The 22,085-nt window shown below is 40.6% G+C and overlaps 1 protein-coding gene across 2 annotated transcripts in view; it reads right to left on the bottom strand.

The window, feature by feature from the left end:
• Positions 1-22,085, bottom strand: part of RNF128 (ring finger protein 128) — a gene marked incomplete at its 5' end in the record, with an annotated part of 144,850 nt that overhangs the window by 42,958 nt on the left and 79,807 nt on the right. For both annotated transcript variants that reach the window (XM_080652932.1, XM_080652933.1), the window contains one exon: positions 9,488-9,735. In XM_080652932.1, coding sequence (XP_080509058.1) covers positions 9,488-9,735 — 248 coding nt within the window. The remainder of the gene's footprint in view (positions 1-9,487; positions 9,736-22,085) is intronic.

Genomic DNA, 22,085 nt, shown 5'->3' with positions numbered 1-22,085 from the left:
CCATGATCTCTCCACTATAGTACACTGCCTCCATTGTGTCTTCAAAAGGCTTTATATTCCTTATGAAGACAATAAAGAAAATAAATAAGAACAAAGAAATCTCAAAGTCGGCTATTATGCAATCTTCAAATCCTACCTAAATTGGCTACTTACTGAGATTTGGGGGAACTCTTTTAAACAAGTATATTATAACAACATACTCCCACCTCTTCCTCCCCCATCTTAAGAGATACCTGGTCGAAGAATATTTGGCAGTAGAGTTGTAGGCTAATTCAAAGAGGCTTAGTTGTTGGCCAATTTTTTTTAAACATAAGCATAATGTCGAGAGGATCCAAGATGGCAGCGTAGGTAAACACCTAAAAAACTGCTGCCTCGCACAACAATTTCAAAACTACAACTAAAAGACAAAACGTCTATCACCCAGAACCACGGGAAAGCTGGCTGAGTGGAAGTTCTACAACTAGAAGGAAAGAGGAAACAGCATTGAGACGTGCACAAGTGCTGAAAAGCTGAGGTACGGAGGTGTGCGACCCGGGCTGGCGGCAGGCGTTGCTTTTTTCAACCCGAAGGGAGACAAGCCCCTGATTACTCTGAAATCCAGTTTCTGGGGAGATGTGGGGGACCCAAACTCCTACGGGGAGAAGCTGGACTGTCTGCCATCGGGTTGGAAAGTGAGGGTGGCTTGCTTGCAGAGATGCGCACAGGAATAATTGTTTACTGTGCTGGGGCGCAGGACGCAGGGATGCGGTCAGAGACACAGAGCGGGCTTACTGGCAGCCATCGCTGTTTGCCACGCCCTAGCCTAGTGACTCCCTGAGACCCCACCCCCCACAACCTACAAACCCACCCAAGCTCCAAGCAGCGGCTTTAGCATATGAATGGCCTGCCCTATCGCAGCTTAACCTAGCAAACTTGCAGCCCAGGTCAGACAGCTCCAAAACCTCCAAACCCCAAGCAAAGAGGAGATAACTGTAGTTCTCCCTGTAGCTCCTGCTGGGTGGCCTCAGACAGTAGCTGACCTGAACCCCATTGGAGATCCAGAAGCCAGCATACCTAGTGGTCACTGTGAGACACCAGATTTCAACTCCTCACATCCATAAGTGACACATTCAAGAGGCAGACTCAGTGAGCACCAAAGCCCCACTGAAACAAGTCCTGCCCCATAAGCGTGTCTCCAGCGCAGCAGTTCTTCCATTATAGACACAGCGGGTCCTCACAGCCAATTGGCCTGGAGGTCAATTCCTCCCAGTGTACCAACAGACATCAAGGCTTAACTACACCAAGACTTTGCACTCAGCCCACAAAGGGGTGTGCCAAGAGCGTCCACCTCAGGTGATTGGGGAGGCTGAGCTACTGGCCCCTATAGGTCATCTACCACACAAAGCCACTCCATCAACACAGGGAAGCAGCAAAATGCGGAGACAAGGAAACATGTCACGCATGAAAGAAATGGAGGAAAGCAAAGTACTGGACGACGTAGAGTTCAGAACCACATTTATAAGGTTACTCAAGAATCTTCTAAAAACCTCTGAGGAACTTAGTGAGACCTTTAAGGATCTTAACGAGAATGCCAAAAAAATGGAAAAGGACCAGTCAGAAATTAAGCATACACTGTTTAAAATAAAGAATATACAGAAACTCAACTGTAGGTCAACGTACCCCCAAAATCAAACCAAAGATCTGAAATATGAGGAAACAAAAAACACCCAACCAGAAAAACAAAAAGAAAAAAGAATCCAAAAATATGAAGATAGTGTAAGGAGCCTCTGGGACAACTTTAAGTGTACCAACATCTGAATTATTGGGGTGCCAGAAGAAGAGAGAGAGCAAAATATTAAAAACCTATTAGAACAAATAATGACTGAAAACTTTCTCTACCTGGTGAAAGAAATAGACTTACAAGTCCAGGAAGCGCACAGAACCCAAACAAGAGGAATCCAAAGAGGACCACACCAAGACAAATCATAATTAATATGCCAAGGGCAAAAGACAAAGAGAGAATCTTGAAAGCAGCAAGAGAAAAACAGTTAGTTACCTACAAGGGAGTACCCATACGACTGTCAGCTGATTTCTCAACAGAAACTATGCAGGCCAGAAGGGAGTGGCAAGAAATTTTCAATGTGATGAATAGCAAGAACCTACAACCAAGATTACTCTACCCAGCAAAGCTATCATTCAGAGTTGAAGGTCAGATAAAGAGCTTCACAGACAAGAAAAAGCTAAAGGAGTTCATCACCACCAAACCAGGATTACATGAAATGCTGAAGGGTATTCTTTAAGAAGAGGAGGAAGAAGAAAAAGGTAAAGATAAAAATTATGAACAACAAAATGACATCAAATACATACCTACCAACAAGTGAATCTAAAAATCAAGTGAATAAAAAATCTGAAGAACAGAATGGACTGGTGAATATAATAGAATCAGGGACATAGAAAGGGAGTGGACTGACAATTCTCAGGGGGAAGGGGGTGTGAGGGGTGCGGGAAGAGACTGGACAAAAATCTTACACCTATGGATGAAGACAGTGGCAGGGGGTAAGGGAATGGGGTGGGGTGGGGTGGGGAATCAGGTGGAGGGGAACAATGGGGGGAAAAAAGAGGAACACCTGTAATAATCTGAACAATAAAGATTTATTTAAAAAATAAGCATAATATCATTATTTACGGTATTCAAAAGCTATGATTGCCCTAGTCACTGAAGAATCTCAGGTGTATAGTATTTTTAGTTCTGATTGGGGCTTTATTTGGACTGAAAATGATATTCTGCATAGTTCATTTGTGTATTTATATCTAATTAAGTAAAAATAATGCTTTAGTCTGGTGATTTTTTAGACTGGTTTTGGTCCCAAGGCATTCAGATTTTAGCTTAACTGAAACCTACATGAATAACACTAGCCATGTAATCAAACCTAATTTACCTGATAGGGGGAAGGGCCTGCAAAAGCAAAAAAGGAGGGTGTGCCTGGTCAATGTGGCTCAGTGGTTGAGCACTGACCTATGAACCAGGAGGTCATGGTTCGATTCCCAGTCAGGGCATATGCCCAGGTTGGAAGCTCGATTCCCAGTGTGGGATGTGCAGGAGGCAGCCGATCAATGATCTTTTCTCATCATTGATGTTTCTATCTTTCTCTCTATCTCCCTCTCTCTTCCTCTCTGAAATCAATAAAAATATATTGTTTTTTAAAAAAGAGAGTAGGGTGGACAAAAGAAAACTAGATTTTCCTGCACTTAAGTCATGATTTAAAAAAAGATGATTTTTCTTTTATTTTGAGAGAGAGAGGAAGGGAGAGGAGAGGGAGAGAGAGAAACCTCGATGTGAGGGTGAAACATCAATCAGCTGCTTACTGCACAAAACTTATTGGGAATCGAGCCCACAACCCAGGCATGTGCCCTGACTGGGAATTGAACTGGCAACATTTTGGTACATGGGAGGACGCCCAACCAACTGAGCCAGGGCTAGTCACCACTTTTTAAAACAAATATTTTCATAAACATTTGGCTCAGAATGTATAAAACAGAATTCTTAAAATCAAGAATTATAGTAAGAGGATTTCCCCCCATATATTCCTGTGAACAAAATCAATGTCTAAGTCATGTGGCTGTTCAGATCTATAAGAACTGAAAAAAATCTATCTTTTCCAATAAAAAACCTATGCATAATATTTGAATGAAAGCATCCCTAAAGGAAAGAGGAAGTACAGACAATAAAATAGCTTCCCATAAGTCTATAGAATTCCTGAGATGGAGGTAAAAAGGAGTGCAGACCACTCACATGCAGGTGATCACTGTGAATAATATGAGGAAATGCACTGTCAGGAAAAGAAGTAAGGAAAAGGGGATTTCAACCCGGTAGATAGGTATGGCTGAGATTATAGCATTTTTCAAAGAAAGACAAGCAAAACCTCTAGAATTAGTGATATAAATATAGAGTAAGTAAATATGTAAAACTCCTGAAGCCTATAGGAGCTTCCTTTTATTCAGAGAGAAAATCAGAGAAAGACTATAAAACTAGGTCCAACTCACATAAGATTTTGTTTAATTTACTCTTATTACATAAGAGACAAAAATAATGGTTTTTTAAAAGGCACTAATTCTCAAATATATGCAGAAACAGAGACATGCATGCAAACATACCCACCACAAATGTGTATAGTATATTGATAGTGCATGCAGATAGCTGATAAAATCTTCCAGTTAATTTCACATACTAGAGAAAACTTAATGTAACTAGAAATATTTCAAATATTTTTTAGTCATGCTATAAATTCATGGATAACTTTTAAGATAGTACTGTAGCTTAGTTTTTCCTTGTCTGAGACCACACAGGAGTGCTATCTCTTTGGCAGGAAACTACAAGGACATGTGTGGCACATCTCTGCTCAGGGACCCAAATTGCGTTTCAGGGTCTGAGGCTCAGATGGAGACTAGGCTCACTAGATAATTTTGGTAGCAACTGGCTATGCTGCCGAAAACCAGGACCTCAACAATGAAACCAAATGCATATCATCAATCTTGATTGTTGTGTCAAGTCACCTTGACAAGCTGGTACAACATGGTCCATTGCTCTAGGTGTCTATAAAAACCATCCATCACCATCACAATGAACACTTTGAGTGCCACATTTCTGAGGTTGACCAAGGGCCAATCATCCATTCCTTGGCAATTTGCAAGGAGTAAGCACCTAGATCTACTCTGTTATCTCTCCTCACAATCCATCCCTTTGTTCTTGGTCAAGGTGTTTTAAACAACACAATAGTCATAGTTATTTGGGCTTTTACAGTTAGTACAGCATTTATATAAAAGGTAAAGTAAGAACAAGATAAGCATATGTAATACTTTAGAAGCCAACAAAGGGTGAAAATAGTCCCAAAGAAACAATTTTTTCAATCTATAAGATCATTGCACATATATTGATACTGATGTATTAATTTAACATTTGTTTCCTCCCTTGATCTATGACCACTTGAACTTTGTGATAAACTGTACACAGCTATTTAATATAGTAATGAACTAAATCTATTTCTTCCTCAGGTCAATCACTCTCCATTATTATCACATCCTAGGGAGGTTTTAATTTCCCAATAATTTGATTATCATATGATTTATTTATATAAGGTAGTTGAATCTTACCAATAATACTAGTGTCATGCCATATTATAATATGGTTATGATACAGTTTGGTTACAAAATAAATAAGGAAATATCACAGATTGTTTATTAAAACTTCATAGAAGAATTTTCCTTTGCTTACCTACCAGATATTATTATGTACAAATGTTACCATTATTTATATAATGTCAATGTTTCCATTATTTATAGGTTTCAGGTTAGGTGAAGACAAAGTCAATCATATGTCTCAACTCATATTATTATATATTTATAAGTTCACACTGACTGTTGTGCAGCAACACCATCTCCTTCCCCTGGGGAATACATGAATATCATTCAGTTTTTTTTCCTATTTCCAAATGCTAGTTTTACTTTGGTCCACCCTTTGGTCAAGATCAGTCAGAGATCAGGAATGTAAGTTACAATTTCATCCAGGAAATTTCCATAAATTTGGGGATCTGCATGTGTCTCAAAGATGCTCTCTCTATGCTTCCAAAGCTAAAAATGGAAGGCCATTACCACAGGGCTACTTAGGCCTCCATTTGCAGTAAAATAGTTAACAGACCCTGTTGTGTCAGAATATATGCTCTTTCCCAGCCTTGAGAGCTAGCATTCTCTAGCATTATCCACTGGGTCTGTATTACACTTTGTCATCTTTCCAAGCAGATTCTCATTATTTTCTCTCCTCTTGGAAGATGATTTCTTCTAATCTGTCTAATTTTAGAGCGTAAACTCTTTTCTTTTGAAAGTCACTCTTCATTAAAAGTAAATTCAGCTTGTCCCATTATATCTAGGCCAGCTTCTATTTCATGTAGAGCTCACTTTTATTTCATTGGCCAATGTAAAATCCAACACATGCCTTGTTGCCATTGAGTATTAATTGCTTGATTATGGTTAGGATACATGCATTGTATCACCAAATTCTGGGTGTCCCATGCCAGAGTCAAAAGTATAGTGGTTACTCCAAAATTCAGTTTAGTCTGACCGTGCCATAATGTTTTCCATAATCTTCCTTGTTTCAGGTTTGGATTGTTCCTAGTGGAGACACGTATCCATTATGAGGTGCCTAGTATGTTATTTTAATTCATAACCCATTGATACTTTTCATCTTGTTTAAAATCTTTCCACCCACAAAAAAGGGATGATATGTTTTCTTACACATCATACTATGATATGTCAGGCACGCAGGTACTGTGTGCTGCCCATTATATTTGGGTATTTTGGTCATCAGTTTGCCTTACATTAAACACAATGCATCATAATGGTTCATAGGGAATAAATTCCTGAATATTTTAATGAATTCCTAATTTTCTAATGAGGGTAAGTTTCTGTAACTCAGCTTCATTACCATTTCTACCCATAAAATAGGGATAATGCTGTTAAACATTTAGTAATAGTTATAGCCATCATATACATCAAGCTCTCTACCTTTTTTTAAATCCTCACCAAGGATATGTCTTTTTTATTGATTTTAGAAAAAGAGGAAGAGAGAGAGAGAGAGAGAGAGAGAGAGAGAGAGAGAGAGAGAGAGAGAGAGAGAGAGAGAGAGAGAAAGATCGAGCAGTTGCCTTCTGTATGTGCCTGGACAGGGGATAGAACCCACAATCTAGGTATGTGCCCTGACTCAGAATTGAACCTGAACCTGCAACCCTTTTGGTATATGTGATGATGCTCCAACAAACTTAGCCACCCTGCTAGGGAAAGTTCTCTATTTTTAAAAAATAAAAATAGGAAGTCACAAAAATTAAATAACATGTCAATGACATTCTAGCACTCTCAAGTATTTATAAGCAAAAGGGATTATTAGTCACATATTTAATCCTTTAGTCACCAAGGAATAAACAGATATAGCCCGCTAAGTAGTGACAGAGGCCTTCTCAAAAGCCTTCTCTAAAAGGTGAGAAGTTTTAATGCTATTAATTATCATTTGTACAGAAGTTAATATTCATAACTATAAAATATGAAAATTACTTCAATGAACAATGAGACCAGAGTTAAATATCCAATGAAACTTGTGGAACACCGGACAGTTCTTTATAAACTGTATTACTTGCTGACAAAGTTTAATGCCATGTTAATAAAATTTTTATTACACTTAGAATATAGAAATACAGACTCCACCACAAACATAAGCAAACCAACTACTCTTATAATTGTAACTATAACCTTTGGGTAGTTACTCATACATGACACATATTTCTTTCCAATCTTAGAGATAAAAATAGCCCAATATACAAATGTCAAATGTTAACACAGTGTGAAATTATTGAATGGTCAGGCACAGGAATTCAAAACATCCTTTTGACTATAGCTAATAACAAGCTGAACCTGCCACCAATGTGATAGCTGCTTCTTTGAGAAGGACAGAAGTCAATTAATTTTAAATACTGAAATAATCACCACTCATTAACATATACTGGTGTCTAATAATTATGAAGGTTTTATAATAAGATTTCAATTCTAATTTGTTCTGAAATTCAGTGAACTTTCTTGCCATACAGAAACCCTCACTCCAAAATAAATTGGGTTAATCTTTGCTTATTGGAGAAAAGGTGCATGAAGTGGCCAAAATTTCATGGCCTTTGCAGTAATTTCTCAGTTCACATAAAAATGTATTCTTGCCCCTAATATATGAACAGCTGAAAGTATTAAATCTCTACTGAGCATTCTGGAGACATAGCTATGGTGTTTTCACCATGTTGCCATGGTGAAAATACTTGAAATTTGGAGGAGGTGAGAGATGACAGTGGCTTGGAACAGGGTGGAAGCAGTGGCATAGGTAAGAAGTAATCAGATTCTGGATATATAATGAAGGTAGAACCAATAGTATTTGCTTATGGAGGTTATATGGGAAGTGAGAGAAAAAAAGGAAAAAGAATAACTCCAAGGTTTCTGGCCTGAAGTCAAGAAAAGTTCTTTTGAAAATAGAAGCAACAATAGCATGTTTGTGCATGCACATTAACAGAAGCCAAGGCAGAGGACATAGATGCAGATAGATGGGTAGGTGTGGAGGAGCTTGTGGAAGTACTCTTTTGATTACTTCAATTTTTTCAGTGGAATAAGATCCAAAATACAAGTTGAGAGTAAAGTTGGAGAAGGTGTTGGAAGTTTAAGGAGAACAGAACATGTATGATTAGTCACCTAGGAAAGGAGAAGAAATGTCTAGAAAACATAGTATGATTGTTGGGCAGCATTAAGGGATCACTGAGTTTATGGTCAGTCTGTATATATGTCAATGTTTTCCTGTTAGTTCAGCTATGCAAAGTGCAGGTATAGGGTAGGTGAGAAATAGGATTTGACCAGGGTTGGATTTTGACAGCAAGTATAACAAAGAGGGAGAAGGGCCAAGGGAACTAAAGACATATGCATGGGAGTGACCATGGAAGTTAAGCTGGGTAGGGAGAGAAGTGAGGATATCAGGGGAATGACAGACAGTTTAAAGGTAGTAGGATCAATGTCACACAACTGTGGGTACTTCTATGTTCAATGATGCTTTAGTATTTTTCCTCTATTATTTATATTCTTTGTATTTGTTTATATACCAGTTGTTAAAATATGGTGGAAATTATGAATATGTGACTCTGACTGGAGCTTAGTACTATATCATGCACAATTTTATCTTTAAACTTGCCTTTTCATAACATTCAGCCTAGTCTCTTTTTCCAGCCCTGGCCCCACATGCAAATACACACATGCTCAAGCACACACATACATTTAAAATAACAGTGGTTACTTTAAAAAAAATATATATATTTATTGGTTTCAGAGAGGAAGGGAGAGGGAGAGAGAGAGATAGAAACATTAATGATGAGAGAGAATCATTGATCGGCTGCTTCCTGCACGCCCCCTACTGGGGATCAAGCCCGCAACCAGGGCATGTGCCCTTGACCGGAATGGAACCCGGGACCCTTCAGTCTGAAGGCTGACGCTCTATCCACTGAGCCAAACCAGCCAGGGCAACAGTGGTTACCTTTGTGTGGTGACTATTTTTTTGTTATTTGGGGTTTTGATGAAGATTTTTTTCCCTCATGCTTTCTAATTTCTAAGTTTTCTATACTGAGTATAAAATGCTTCTGTAATTTAGAACAAATATTTAAAAGAACATATGTATTTATATCCATATATAATTAAAATCCTGGCTGTACTCCAAAATGAGGTGTTAGAAGACTTAATCAGGCAGGATTAAGGCCATAGACAATTTACAGAAATGAAACGATTTGAGATGATGAAAGCTGACATACTTTTAAAAACCACACAGTTCATAAAACACATGCATGGATCATTGTCTAGCAAGTGAAATGTATTAAAATGCATGACACTGAAATTGCAATTAAAACAGTAAAATATTTTTAAATTGGAAGAAAGGACCATTACAAACCTGCTTTCTGTTTTGAGCTCTTGCATTCCGTAATCTTCTAGCAGAATAAAAGATAAAATAGCCCACAGTTGCTGCCGTAATAATAAAAAAGGACACAGAAACAAGGAAAATTGAATAGTGATTCACCCAAGGGCCATGTTTTTTCCCTACTTCGATGACCATTGTTACTTGTATGCCTCTTTGAATTGATTGCAGAATTTTTGTGCCTTTCAGATTGCCAATCATGATGGCAACAATGTCTCCTGCACCTATAAAAGAAAAGGAATTTAGTTTTAGTTTGGCAAAGCATTCTTAGTATAAAAATCCAAGGACTAAACTGATTTTAAATGATTCCCAATGAGACAAAGGGAGGATACTCATTCATTCAATTAAGATTTATTTTGGGGGGGCATCTACTATGCATATATAAGTTATAGGGGATATAAACATTTATTTTTGGGGGGCATCTACTATGCATATATAAGTTATAGGGGATATAAACATATATAAGTTATAGGGGATATATATTGGTTACTGATCTTAAGGAACTCAGTTTAGTAAGGAAGCTGTGATATGTAACAAATACTTCCTTATCCTTAGGTTAACCTCTTATAATTCAACAGTATTCAGTCTGTGGCCTAGTTTGCTCTTAAATTAAGGCTTTCTGAAAGACTAACAGTCCCGTGGATGGTACAAAATATGGCTTATATCCTAGAGAATCTGAGATTTGGGAAAGAGAAATATTTAACTATGCATTTCCCAATTAATATGATAAACTGTCTTATGAGATCACTACTAAAAAGTATAAGAATTTATATATCCAGATTAGTAATTTGAGGCAAATAATGCTTATAAGCACAAATGTACAACATATTGATAGAAATGTATGTTACTATTCAACACCAACTAAAATCAAGCCTGAAAGTAGACTAAATTTATTACTTAGTCTTGTTGACCCCGAGAATGATGGTACCTACTAAGAAGAGCTCCTAGCGGCTGATTGGGCTCAAATTTATACACAGAGCTCAGCAGCCATTACTCAACAGGGGCCTCTCATTCAAGTGGTGCTTCAGACAGAAGCCTGAACTAAACTTGTGACCTGCACTGAACTGCCTTCCTGCACTGTGTTCCTGACATCTGAGACAACTTTTATAAAGGAATTCCTGGAATTGTATTTCAACCAATAGGAGTGAGACTTTCCTCAGCTAATTGAAGATGCAAAGCTATATCCTCATCAGCATCTTCATCAACCAATCAGTGTGGCTCCATTCTAATCAATCAGGACAGAGTTTTTTGGACCAATCAAACTGTGAGGATTTGGACTCCTCATTTGCATAAGAAAAGACCAATCAGGGGCCATGGGTGGGGACTTCTCTCTATATAAGTAAGTTCCCCTCTGACTCTTGGAGCTACTTTCCCTTTCTACCCAAGACTGCATTTCCCTAGCTGGAGCTGTACAACCCAAGCTGTCTTGCTGAAGAAGAATGGAGCTGTCCTGTCTTGGTGGGAGGAAGCCAAATAGAGCAGAGCTGTCTAGGCAGGCTGGAGTGGAGCAGACAAGTCTTCCCTATTGAAATATATAAATCTTGTGAAAAAAGAAAGGGACAAATATTATCATTCCCAATGTTATGAGGATGTCAAATTACTCATGCCATTTCAGTGCTTATCAAGGTTTATATTCCTTCTAGTTTATATGACCTGAGACAGATAATCTGAAGAAAAAGAACAGAGGTCTTTGAATGTTAAGAGATTACCAACCAGAGAAACTCCCACTGATATTAGGTTAAGGGAAAAAACAAAGCCACACATGCAAGTACACAAACACATACACATAGTTCTAAAAGGCCCTTCAGACTAGAATTTTAATTGCAAAAGTATAATATGAAAACAGAATTAACACTTAAAATAGTCGAGTACAAACCTTAAATGGCAATATACATAGCAGAATTATTACCCAAGTAATCCTTTAAATTTTTGATCCTCAATGGCCAAAATCTTCAAAAGATAAAGATCCTCTTTTTACTTGAAATTACTAATTTAAAAATAAGGTATTCATAAGGTATTATTACAGATTTTTTTAAAGTTCTAAAAGATCATTTTTACATATGATAGGCATTTAATTAAACCCTTTTATAACTTTACTGACTGATTTGTAATCACTCAGTTTGGCAGACATCAATGACTTACTTTCTCATTTACATGGGGAAAACCTCAAAAGCCATGGAAAGTAAAGGAGTCTTAAATGACTTTTGTTGTATATTTTTCTTCTATTAGTATTTGACTCAGTATCCTTTATGTGTCTAGAGAATTGGTTATTTTGCAAGAAGAGTGGCTCATTTTTCTATTTATTGGGGGTTTCACATTTCTAGCTTTGGCACTAAAAGCACAGACTTTGTCTTTTCTCTATAAGGAAGATTTCTTATTATCAAGTTTTTATTAATTACATAACCTGTATAAACTTTGAAAGCATGGATGATTCTAAAAAGCAGGTTTGGGAATATAATTTTAAATATTTCTTTTTGATCACAGATATGTTTTTCTAAACTTTTTTGATTAATATAAATAAGTTTTCATTCTTTTAGAAGATATGAGGTGGGTGGCAGGGGTGGATGCTCAGGAACATACTGGCCATTGTGGTCAGATGGAGAAATACATTGTTTACACACAACTAGAGGCCTGGTGCACGAAATTCGGGGGCAGGGAGGTGTGTGGCCCTCAGCCCAGCCTGCACCCTCTCCAATCAGGGACCCCTTGAGGGAGGTCTGACCACCCGTTTAGGCCCGATCCCACCAGGATCGGGCCTAAACGGGCGGTTGGACATCCCTCTCACAATCCAGGACTGCTGGCTCCCAACTGCTCGCCTGCCTCTGCCCAATTGCCCCTAACCGCTTCTGCCTGCCAGCCTGATCACCCCTAACCACTCCCCTGCCAGCCTGATCAATGCCTAACTGCTCCCCAGCCAGCCTGATTGCCCCTAACTGCCCTTCTCTGCCAGCCTGGTCCCAACTGCCCTCCCCTGCAGGCCTGGTCCCCCCCAACTGCTCTCCCCTGTAGGCATGCCCCCTGCAACTGCCCTCCTCTGCAGTACTGGTGCCCCCAACTGCCCTCCCTGCTTGCCTGATTGCCCACAACTGCCCTCTCTTGCAGGCCTGGTCCCCCCCAACTGCCCTCCCTTGAAGGCCTGGCCCCCACAACTGCCCTCCCCTGCAGGCCTGGGTCCCCCCCAACTGCCCTCCCTTCCTGGCCTGGTCTCCCCCAACTGCCCTCCTCTGCTGGCCTGGTCACCCCTAACTGCCCACAACTGCCCTCCCCTGCAGGCCATCTTGTAGCAGCCATCTTGTGTCCACATGGGGGCAGCCATCTTTGACCACATGGGGGCGGCCATCTTGTGTCTTTGAGTGATGGTCAATTTGCATATTACTCTTTTATTAGATAGGATGAACAATACTTGGCTTCAATTGCCCCAATTCATATTCATACATGCTATATATGTAGTCCAACTATCTATTGAATTAGCTTTCTAATCATATAAAAACCCTATTTCTAAGCATTATTATATACCTCCTCTTGCCCACACCCCTGCAACTATTTATTTTTATAATTGTTATTGATTTCAGAGAGGAAGGAAGAGGGAGAGAGAGAGAGAAACATCAGTGATGAGAATCATTTGATCGGTTGCCTCCTGCATGCCCCCCACTGGGGATGGAGCCCGCAACCTGGGCATGTGCCCTGACCCAGAATTGACCAGTGACCTCCTGGTTCATAGGTCGACGCTCAACCACTGAGCCACACCAGCCGGACCCCTGCAACTATTTAAAAACTTCTCCTCTTACAGAGTTCTCCATAACAGTTAATGGTGTCACAAACCTCTGGTCACTTGGTTTAGGAACCTCAGAATCATGTTTGAATAATCACTACTAACCTACTAAACCCTGTAGATGCTACTTCCTTTCTTTCATTATTAAATACTTTTCCCCACTCCTTAGTCTCTCTACTGTCAACTCTAAAAACTGAACCAAGGTTGGTTCTAAAGAAAGAAAAAAACAGGCTTCCAGAGAAAGAGCTTGAGGGCTTTAGTACAAGTACCCTCTGATATTTATATTGGTTGCTCAGTGACATTTTCCTTACTTCCTGAATCCTGTCTTATGCTCTGGATAATTGAGGTTGCCAGATAAGATTTATCTATAAACTAGACCCTGTTCCAAGTGCTTTACATGCATTAACATATTTCATCTTCACATCAACCCTATAAGGTAGGCATTGCTGTTATCCTATTAAAGCAGTGGTTCTCAACCTTTCTAATGCCGCGATCCTTTAATACAGTCCCTCATGTTGTGGTGACCCCCAACCATAAAAATATTTTCGTTGCTACTTCTTAACTGTAATTTTGCTACTGTTATGAATTGTAATGTAAATATCTGTGTTTTCCGATGGTCTTAGGCTCTACAGCAGTGGTTCTCAACCTGTGGGAACTGCTAGCAGGGTCGCCTAAGACCATCAGAAAACACAGATATTTACATTATGATTCATAACAGTAGCAAAATCACAGTTATGAAGTAGCAACGAAAATATTTTTATGGTTGGGGGTCACCACAACATGAGGGACTGTATTAAAGGGTTGCGGCATTAGAAAGGTTGAGAACCACTGTATTAAAGATATGGTTGACGAACTTGCCTAGAATAACACACATGCTAGTAAGTGCACAAATGGTATCTGCTCTTAACCACCATTCTACATCATTTCTCTATCTTTAAAGAAATCTAAAGCTATTATTTGAATTTAAAATGAAAATTAAATAGGCATATTTGGGAGGTGGGGTAGTGGTAAATGTTAACAGCTGGCTCTTAGGTTGGGGTAGGGGAAGGAGGAATCCTTGATTTGTAGTATTTCTCAATTTCCATGGTGTAAATACTACCCCCATGGCCATATGAATGTGGAGTTGGAAAAAGATAGGTACAATTGGCTAAGCCAGAAGATTCTAGTATATTACAGAGTCAAAACTTAAATACAAGGCCCTGGCCGGTTTACTCAGTTGGTTAAAGTGGCGTCCCAATATGCCAAGGTTGGGAGTTTGATACCTGGTCAGGGCAATACAAATATCAATCAAAGAGTGCAAAAATAAGTGGAACAACAAAAATCAATTTTTCTCTCTCTCTTTCTCCCTCTCTCTCTTTCCCTACCCTCTCTTAAATTAATAAATACAAAATTTAAAAAGTTAAAATACAAATAGTATAAAATTCAAAATTTATAACAAAGTTACTTTTCTTTTTCATTTCACTTATTCATACCTACTTTGAAAAACCAGTCAAAGTTCATGTAAAATCCCAAGTTAAATTTAGTTTTCTAGTTGTTACTCTTGAAAACCATAAAATATGTACCATGAAATTTCAAAGAAGAACAATCAGACCTATTTTTAAAAATAAAGATTTTTATTAAGTTTTTATTGACTTTTTTTAGAGACAGAGGAAGGGAGAGGGAGTGAGAAAGGTAGAGAAACATCAATGTGAGAGAGAAACATCGATTCTCTTGCATATGCCCCAACCAAGGTTCGAACCCACAACATGGGCAAAACCCCTGACCAGGAATCTAACAGGTGACCTTTCAGTGCACCGGATATTGCTCAACCAACTGAGCCACACTAGCCAGGGCCAGACTTCTTTTTGTGGAACAGGAAAAGAAACCTTTTCTGATTGGTGTGTGTGTGTGTGTGTGTGTGTGTGTGTGTGTATGTGTGTGTGTGTTGCTAAAGCAGGCTTTGCTGAACCTTTTTCTCCCTCAAGCTTTCTCAGTCCTTAAAATATTAGAGACTCAAGGGGCCATTACTATGTTTCAGCTAGTTCCAAACTTCTCAAATTAAAATTAATGACTTTGTAATTGATTTTTAAAGCATCACAAGATATATTCTGTATGTAAAGTTAGTCATTTATTATAAGTACCATATATGTGGTCTTATTCAGAACTTATTCTGAATGTTTAATCTCTCTAATTTCTGGTGTGTTGAGGAATAGAAAGTGAACATTGAAAACACATACACAAAAGCCAGAAGATTTTCTCATCTTAAATAAGAATTAGAAAATATAGACTGGCATTTTTCAAAGGGATGAGTAAAATATAATCTACTGGCTATTTGGAAGGATGTAATACTGATATTCCCTTCCTAGAGAAACTCAAAGTACTTCTCAAGTATTTATGAGAACTGATCTTTGAAGGTAGGAGTTTTGGCCCTCAAAAAACCAAGTGCAATTAACAGATAATCAACTTATACATTGAATGAATATATGTTCTTTTTGTTGTTGTTCTTTTTTAAAATATAAATTCTTTATTGTTTAAAGTATTACATATGTCTCCTTTTTCCCCCATTGACCTCTTCCCGGATGCTCCCACTCCCCCAGCACATGCCCTCACCCTGCTACTGTCTATGTCCATGGGTTATGTTTATATGCAGGCATACAAGTTCGTTGGTTGATCTCTTACCCTCCTCCCCTGCCTTCCCTCTGAGGTAAGATGGTCTGTTTGATGCTTTTGTGTCTCTGGATCTATTTTTGTTCATCAGTTTATTTTGTTCATTATATTCTACAAATGAGTGAGATCATGTGACATTTATCTTTCTTGGACTGGCTTATTTCGCTTAGCATAATGCTCTCCAGGTCCATCCATACCGTTGCAAATAGTAAGAGTTCCTTCTTTTTTACAGCAGCGTAGTATTCCATTGTGTAGATGTACCACAGTTTTTTAATCCACTTATCTGCTGATGAATATATGTTCTTTATGCTGCAGAATTTGGGTTCTCAATTTATTCATATAGTAGTACAACATTAAATTAAAAGTTATATAACAATCTTTAAAATTATTGATATTTCTTCAAAACATCCTTACAGTTCACCTTTAAAAATAATACACACACACACACACACACACACGCACATACACACTAGTGGCCTGGTTCATGAATTCATGCACACTGAAAGGAAATTAATTAGAAGAAATATTTTAATATCGCTATTCGCCCTTTCTCTATAATAGAAGTGTCAACCAAATTCACGATCAACAATGACAGATCAAACGCACGCATGCGATTGGTGCCAGCAAGAGCTTTATATGTATCGCACATGCACGAGTCAACTTAGCCTTTTAACAAACTTGCTTAATTAGGCCTGCTTTCTGATTTAGCTAAACTTTTTCCAGCCCAGTGAAGCACCCCAACTTCTCTTTCAGGTAATTGCAGTAACACAGCAGTAAATATCAACACAAAGCAGATTATTATTGTAGATAGCACAGGAAGAACAAAGGGTAAAATATTGAACTGCAGCAGTGCTTGACTATTCTGCGCAGTGAGAAAACCTGAAGTCATTTTCAAGGTCCACCATTTCTTACTTCTTTTCAGTCAGGTCAAGTTTCTAAGCTTTCTAAATCTCCATTTTCCGTCTAGTGAAAAGAAAATAGGATTCTTGTGAGTCTCCTATCTACCTACTCCAGGACTTCTGTGAGGATCAAATGAGATGAGGCATAAGAAAACACTTCACAGATATTTGGTTACAGTGTAAAGTATTTCCACCTAGCTATAAAGCAAGTCTTGTTCCTGGGCTGAAGAAACTGCAAGGAGGCTAGTCATTGCTAGGGAGAGGAAGCCGGGCGTTGCTATGTGACATCATTACCTGGATGGAGGGAAGGACACTTAGCATATTAACCTTTTATATATACTAGAGGCCCAGTGCACGAAATTTGTGCATGGAGGGGGGGTCCCCTCAGCCCAACCTGCACCCTCTCCAATCCGGGACCCCTCGGGGGTGTCCAACTGCCAGTTTAGGCATGATCCTGGCCTCTCACAATCCGGGACCACTGGCTCCTAACTGCTCACCTGCCTGCCTGCCTGATTGCCCCTAACTGCCCCCCCCTGCTGGCCTGGTCACCCCCAACTGCCCCCCACTGCCAGCCTGGTTGCCCCCAACTGCCCCCCTGTGGACCTGGTCACCCCATGCAGCCTGCTTCTCGGTCGTTTTGTCGCCCCCCCACTAACCCTCCTGTCGGCCTGGTCACCCCACGCAGCCTGCTGTTCAGTTGTTTAGTCGCTCCTCACTAACCCCTCTGCTGGCCTGGTCGCCCCACACAGCCTGCTGCTCAGTCGTTTGGTTGTCCCTCACTAACCCCACTGCCGGCCTAGTCGCCCCAAGAAGCCTGTTCGGTTATCCATTTGGTTGCGATGGTCGCTTAGGCTTTTATTATTATAGACTAGAGGCCTGATGCACGAAATTTGTGCAAGGGGCTCAGCCCTCGCAGCCCCGGCCAGCCCTCGCAGCCCCTCGCAGCTTCAGCCAGCCCTCACAGCCCCTGCTTCATCTGGAAGGTCGTCCAGGTGGTCGTCCGGACAGTCATCCTGCTGTTCAGTCTAATTAGCATATTAGCTCTTTATTATATAGGATAGATATATATTTTTATTGATTTCAGAGAGGAAGGGAGAGGGAAAGAGAGATAGAAACAGCAAGGATGAGAGTCATTGATTGGCTACCTCCTGCACACCCCCTACTGGGGATTGAGCTCGCAACCTGGGCATGTGCCCTTGACTGGAATCGAACTCAGGACCCTTCAGTCCGCAGGCCGATGCTCTATCCACTGAGCAAAAACAGCTAGGGCGTTACAGTTGATCTTTAAAACTAATGTTGATATATCAATACATAGACTCTTATACAAGCTGCCAAGTTTTCCACCTTTTAATCCAAAATTTCACTATACCAACTATCACCTTTGGAAAGTACCAGGCTTAAGAAGCAAAATATGGTTTGCACAGATCAGTTGATTGAGACACAGTACTAATAAAATCAAGGTATGGTTCAATTAACCTTCTTATAGGAGCAATTATAGAAAAGATAGTACCTCTAATTTCATTCATTAAGGGTTTTTTTTTGTATCTATATATATGCCAGACACTGTGCTAGGCCTTGGAGTTACAGAAAGGAAAAAAACATAGTCTCTTCCCTCTAGGCACTTGCAAATGTCTCCTATATATAAGACATTCAGTACTAAGAAGAATATGGACTAAGCCAGTAAAACGAATTGTGTACATTTATTATCACCTCCAGTAGTAGAAAAAAATAATTCCCAAATCATATTTTGAACTGATACTGGTTTACTAGAATTTCTTCCTATGTAAAAAAGAAAACTTAATTTCCTTCAGTGTCCAATAATTTGTAAAATAAAAAATTGTATTTGTTTTGATATTTTTGAATTCAATAGTGCTCTTTATTTAAAAATTGGTAACCAGAAATAGACTAGAGTTTGAGCCAGGGAAGGGGCATCATGCATCAAAAATAACACTGAGGTGAGAATCAGAACACTGGGTTGCAGTTTTTGCCTGAAGGAAGTAAGGCTGTAATAAATTTCTAAAATCAAGTCTGGCAAAAGATTATGACTACATTTTTTCTTTTATCTTTCTAGAATTTCCAAATCAACTATTAATTTCATTTTGTTTTTCAAAAAAGCATAGCACCCATTCTATCCCCCTCCCCTGCAGTGAAAAGGGAACTATGCTAAAAGTCTCTGATGATGAAAACTGACCATTAATTGGACAAGAAACCTCTATGGCCTAAACCCTGATCACAGAATATGTCATTTCAGGATTTGAATCTCTCTAAATCTGCACTTTGCTTCAAAGGTGATTGTGAGCCCATTTACATCCTTTTCCTTCCTGAACTGTTAGGCAAAATCATTAAGCAAATCATAAAAAGAATTAGTTAAATGCCTATCTAACTTGTAGAGATAAATTATGGATTTATTCACAAATTTTAATGCACTGTATCTGATAAATACATTTTCAAAGTTGAATATCAGAAAGAGCTGTCATTTTTTACAATTCTAGTGTATTTTTAATTTTATTTTTTCCCATCACCATTTATCCCCTTTATGCCCTCATCCACCTCTACCCACCTCTCCCCCTGAAATCACCACAATGTTGTCCATGTCCATGAGTTCTCTCTCCTTGTTTCCTTTTTTTGCTCAATCGCTCCAATTCCCTCAACAACCCCCAGCATTTTTTAGAATTCTAGTGTTAATACCACTTCATATTTTACAATTTAATGGTCAAGAATAGCTAATCTGAACCCTAATTGCTTGAACACCAGTTCCTGAGTCCAGTATAATTTGAACCAGACTTACCTTGATACCACCACAAATATAGCAGTCACTCAATTATTTATTTATTTATTTATTTATTTTTAATTGAATTTATTGGAGGTGACATTGGTTAATAAAATTATATAGGGTTCAAGTGTATAATTCTATAATACATCATCTGTATATTGTATTTTGTGTTCACCTCGAACTTCCTATTTAAAAATCATTAATAACACAATATGGCTCAAGTTTTTCACATTTTCACTCTGAAGTATTTGGGGAGAGGGACAGGTTAGAAATAAGTGACAATTAAGCAACAGAAGAAATACAGGTTCCATTTTCAAATGTTCAACAATGAATAAAGGTTTTGGCATGTGCCTATCTTGGGTACAAAGGTAATAAAATAGGGTGTAGCAACTCTTACTACTGTTACTGAATATCATTAAATTAAAATGTTAATATAAATAAAGGGTGTCTCTTCTCAGACCTACTGGCAAAAAAACATTTTCTAGTTATTCATAATATATAGAAATTTGATCTTGGATCCTGTTTGTTTGATTCCAGGGCTCTTGTTTGCCGCTCCACAACCCTCCAGCACCAGAATGAGCTCCTGTGTGGCGCCAGAAGCCAGTGCTGGGGAGATGGTGAGTGTGTCTGCTGTGCGGTGGCTCCTGCCCTGGGCTGGGCAGGGCCAGGCAGCTGGTAGCAGGGTCTTCAAAAGTCGAACCTCTGCTGGGGACCAGAGGGAGGCCAGAGCGGCCCACGTGCTGCGCCTGAATTCCCTGCCTTGGGGCGGGGTGGGGGTGCAACAACCTTGCAAAACGCCCTTGACCCTGAAGAGACTCAGATGGCAACGGCCACAGAGCTATGTGATTTGAATCCAAACATGTGTTCAAGCTTTGGAGTTGGGTGTGAGGAGGGTGAGCTGGAAAACTCCAGGCCATCAGAATGGGCTGCCTGTGTTCTTCCAGAGAAAGGGCTTTGGGGTCTGAGTTTGGTCTGATGGGCACGTTCTTTTTTTGGGTGAACTGAGACTCCCGTGTAAAAGGACATGTTGAAAGGGGTGACAGGGGAGTTATCTGACAGACATGGTTTCCTTCTGTATGTTCGCCCGAGCTGCCCTGGGTGATGCCTTTTCCCTTCCTTCCCTGCTGCCCCCAGCTAACGGGCATGAGATCACCAGGGACGAAACTGGGGCCTCATTGTATTGCGTGGAGATTACGCTCCACAGGAACCTGCCTGATCCAGGGAGGGTTGGGGTCATTTAGATAGGTGCCAGCTGAGCCATTTGCGGAGGGTTTATCATCCCTTCTGGCTGTTTCCTTGGAAACCACAAACTCAAGATAGCAGTGGAATGCTTCATCCCCTTATCTGAAACCCTGCTTCTCTAGGCCAGTGACTTAGATGCCCCAAGTGTGGGATGTCCCTTTCTTACTGATATGATGGCACACAGCCATGTTTTAGGTAGGCTAGGATTTGGGCTCCCTGGCAGGGGCACACAGCGGGCCCTGTCCCTGGGCCAGGCCGCAGAGCCCATGGGACACCTGGCGGAGTGCATGGAGGCCTCCGGATCCCTGGTGGAGCTGCGCGGATGGTGTGATGCAAGACCCCATTGCTGCAAGTCCCTGCCCACTCGCACCTGCTGCGCACACAGCCTGCTGATCAGTGGTTACTATGACGGTGTCCTGACCAATTTGCATATTACCCTATTATTAGTAAGACTAGTGACCCGGTGCACGAAATTCATACACATTAAAAGGGGATTAATTAGAGGAAATAATTTAATATTGCTATTTGCCCTTTCTCTATAATAGAAGTGTCAGAGATGAAAGAAAATTAGTAAAATGTATATGAAAACCTTCCTCCTATCAGAGTCTGGCGCTCACCACGGGACCCAGAGTCAAGTCCCCACCCACCCACATGCACCTCAAAATTGTGTGAGACCCAGACCCGGCCGGCTCACCCCCATTGGGCTGGATCCAGACCTGGCCAGTCCCACCCTTGTCAAGCCCTGCCGGGCAGGGGGCATAGCCTCAGGTCCCCTGGCCTGGCGCCAGGACGGGGGGCGTGGCCTGAGGTCCCCCAGCCCAGACCGGGGTGGGGGTGTGCCTTGAGGTCCTCTGTCAAGCCCCACCAGGTGGGGGACACGGCCTGAGATCCCCTGTCAAGCCCAGCTGGGTGGGGGGCATGGCCTGAGGTCCCCCATCAAGCCCTGCCAGGCGGGGGGGTGCAGCCTCAGGTCCCCCGTCAAGCCCCACCAGCAGGGGGGCACAGCCTCAGGTCCCCCGTCCAGCCCCACTGGGCAGGGGTGTGGTCTGAGTTCCTCCGACCCAGCACTGGGGGTGCATCTTGAGGTCCCCTGTCAAGCCCCGCTGGGTGGGGGTCATGGCCTAAGGTCCCCTATCAAGCTCAGCCAGGCAGGAGGGCACAGCCTCAGGTCCCTTGGCCCAGTGCTTGGGCAGGGGGTGCAGCCTGAGGTCCCCTGTCAAGCCCTGACAGGCGGGGGTGTGG

The sequence above is a fragment of the Plecotus auritus genome, assembly GCF_963455305.1.
Source record: "Plecotus auritus genome assembly, chromosome: X".
NCBI classification, from domain to species: Eukaryota; Metazoa; Chordata; class Mammalia; order Chiroptera; family Vespertilionidae; genus Plecotus; species Plecotus auritus.
The sequence above is the reverse complement of the archived record's forward strand: the minus strand, read 5'-3'. Positions and strand labels throughout refer to the sequence as shown.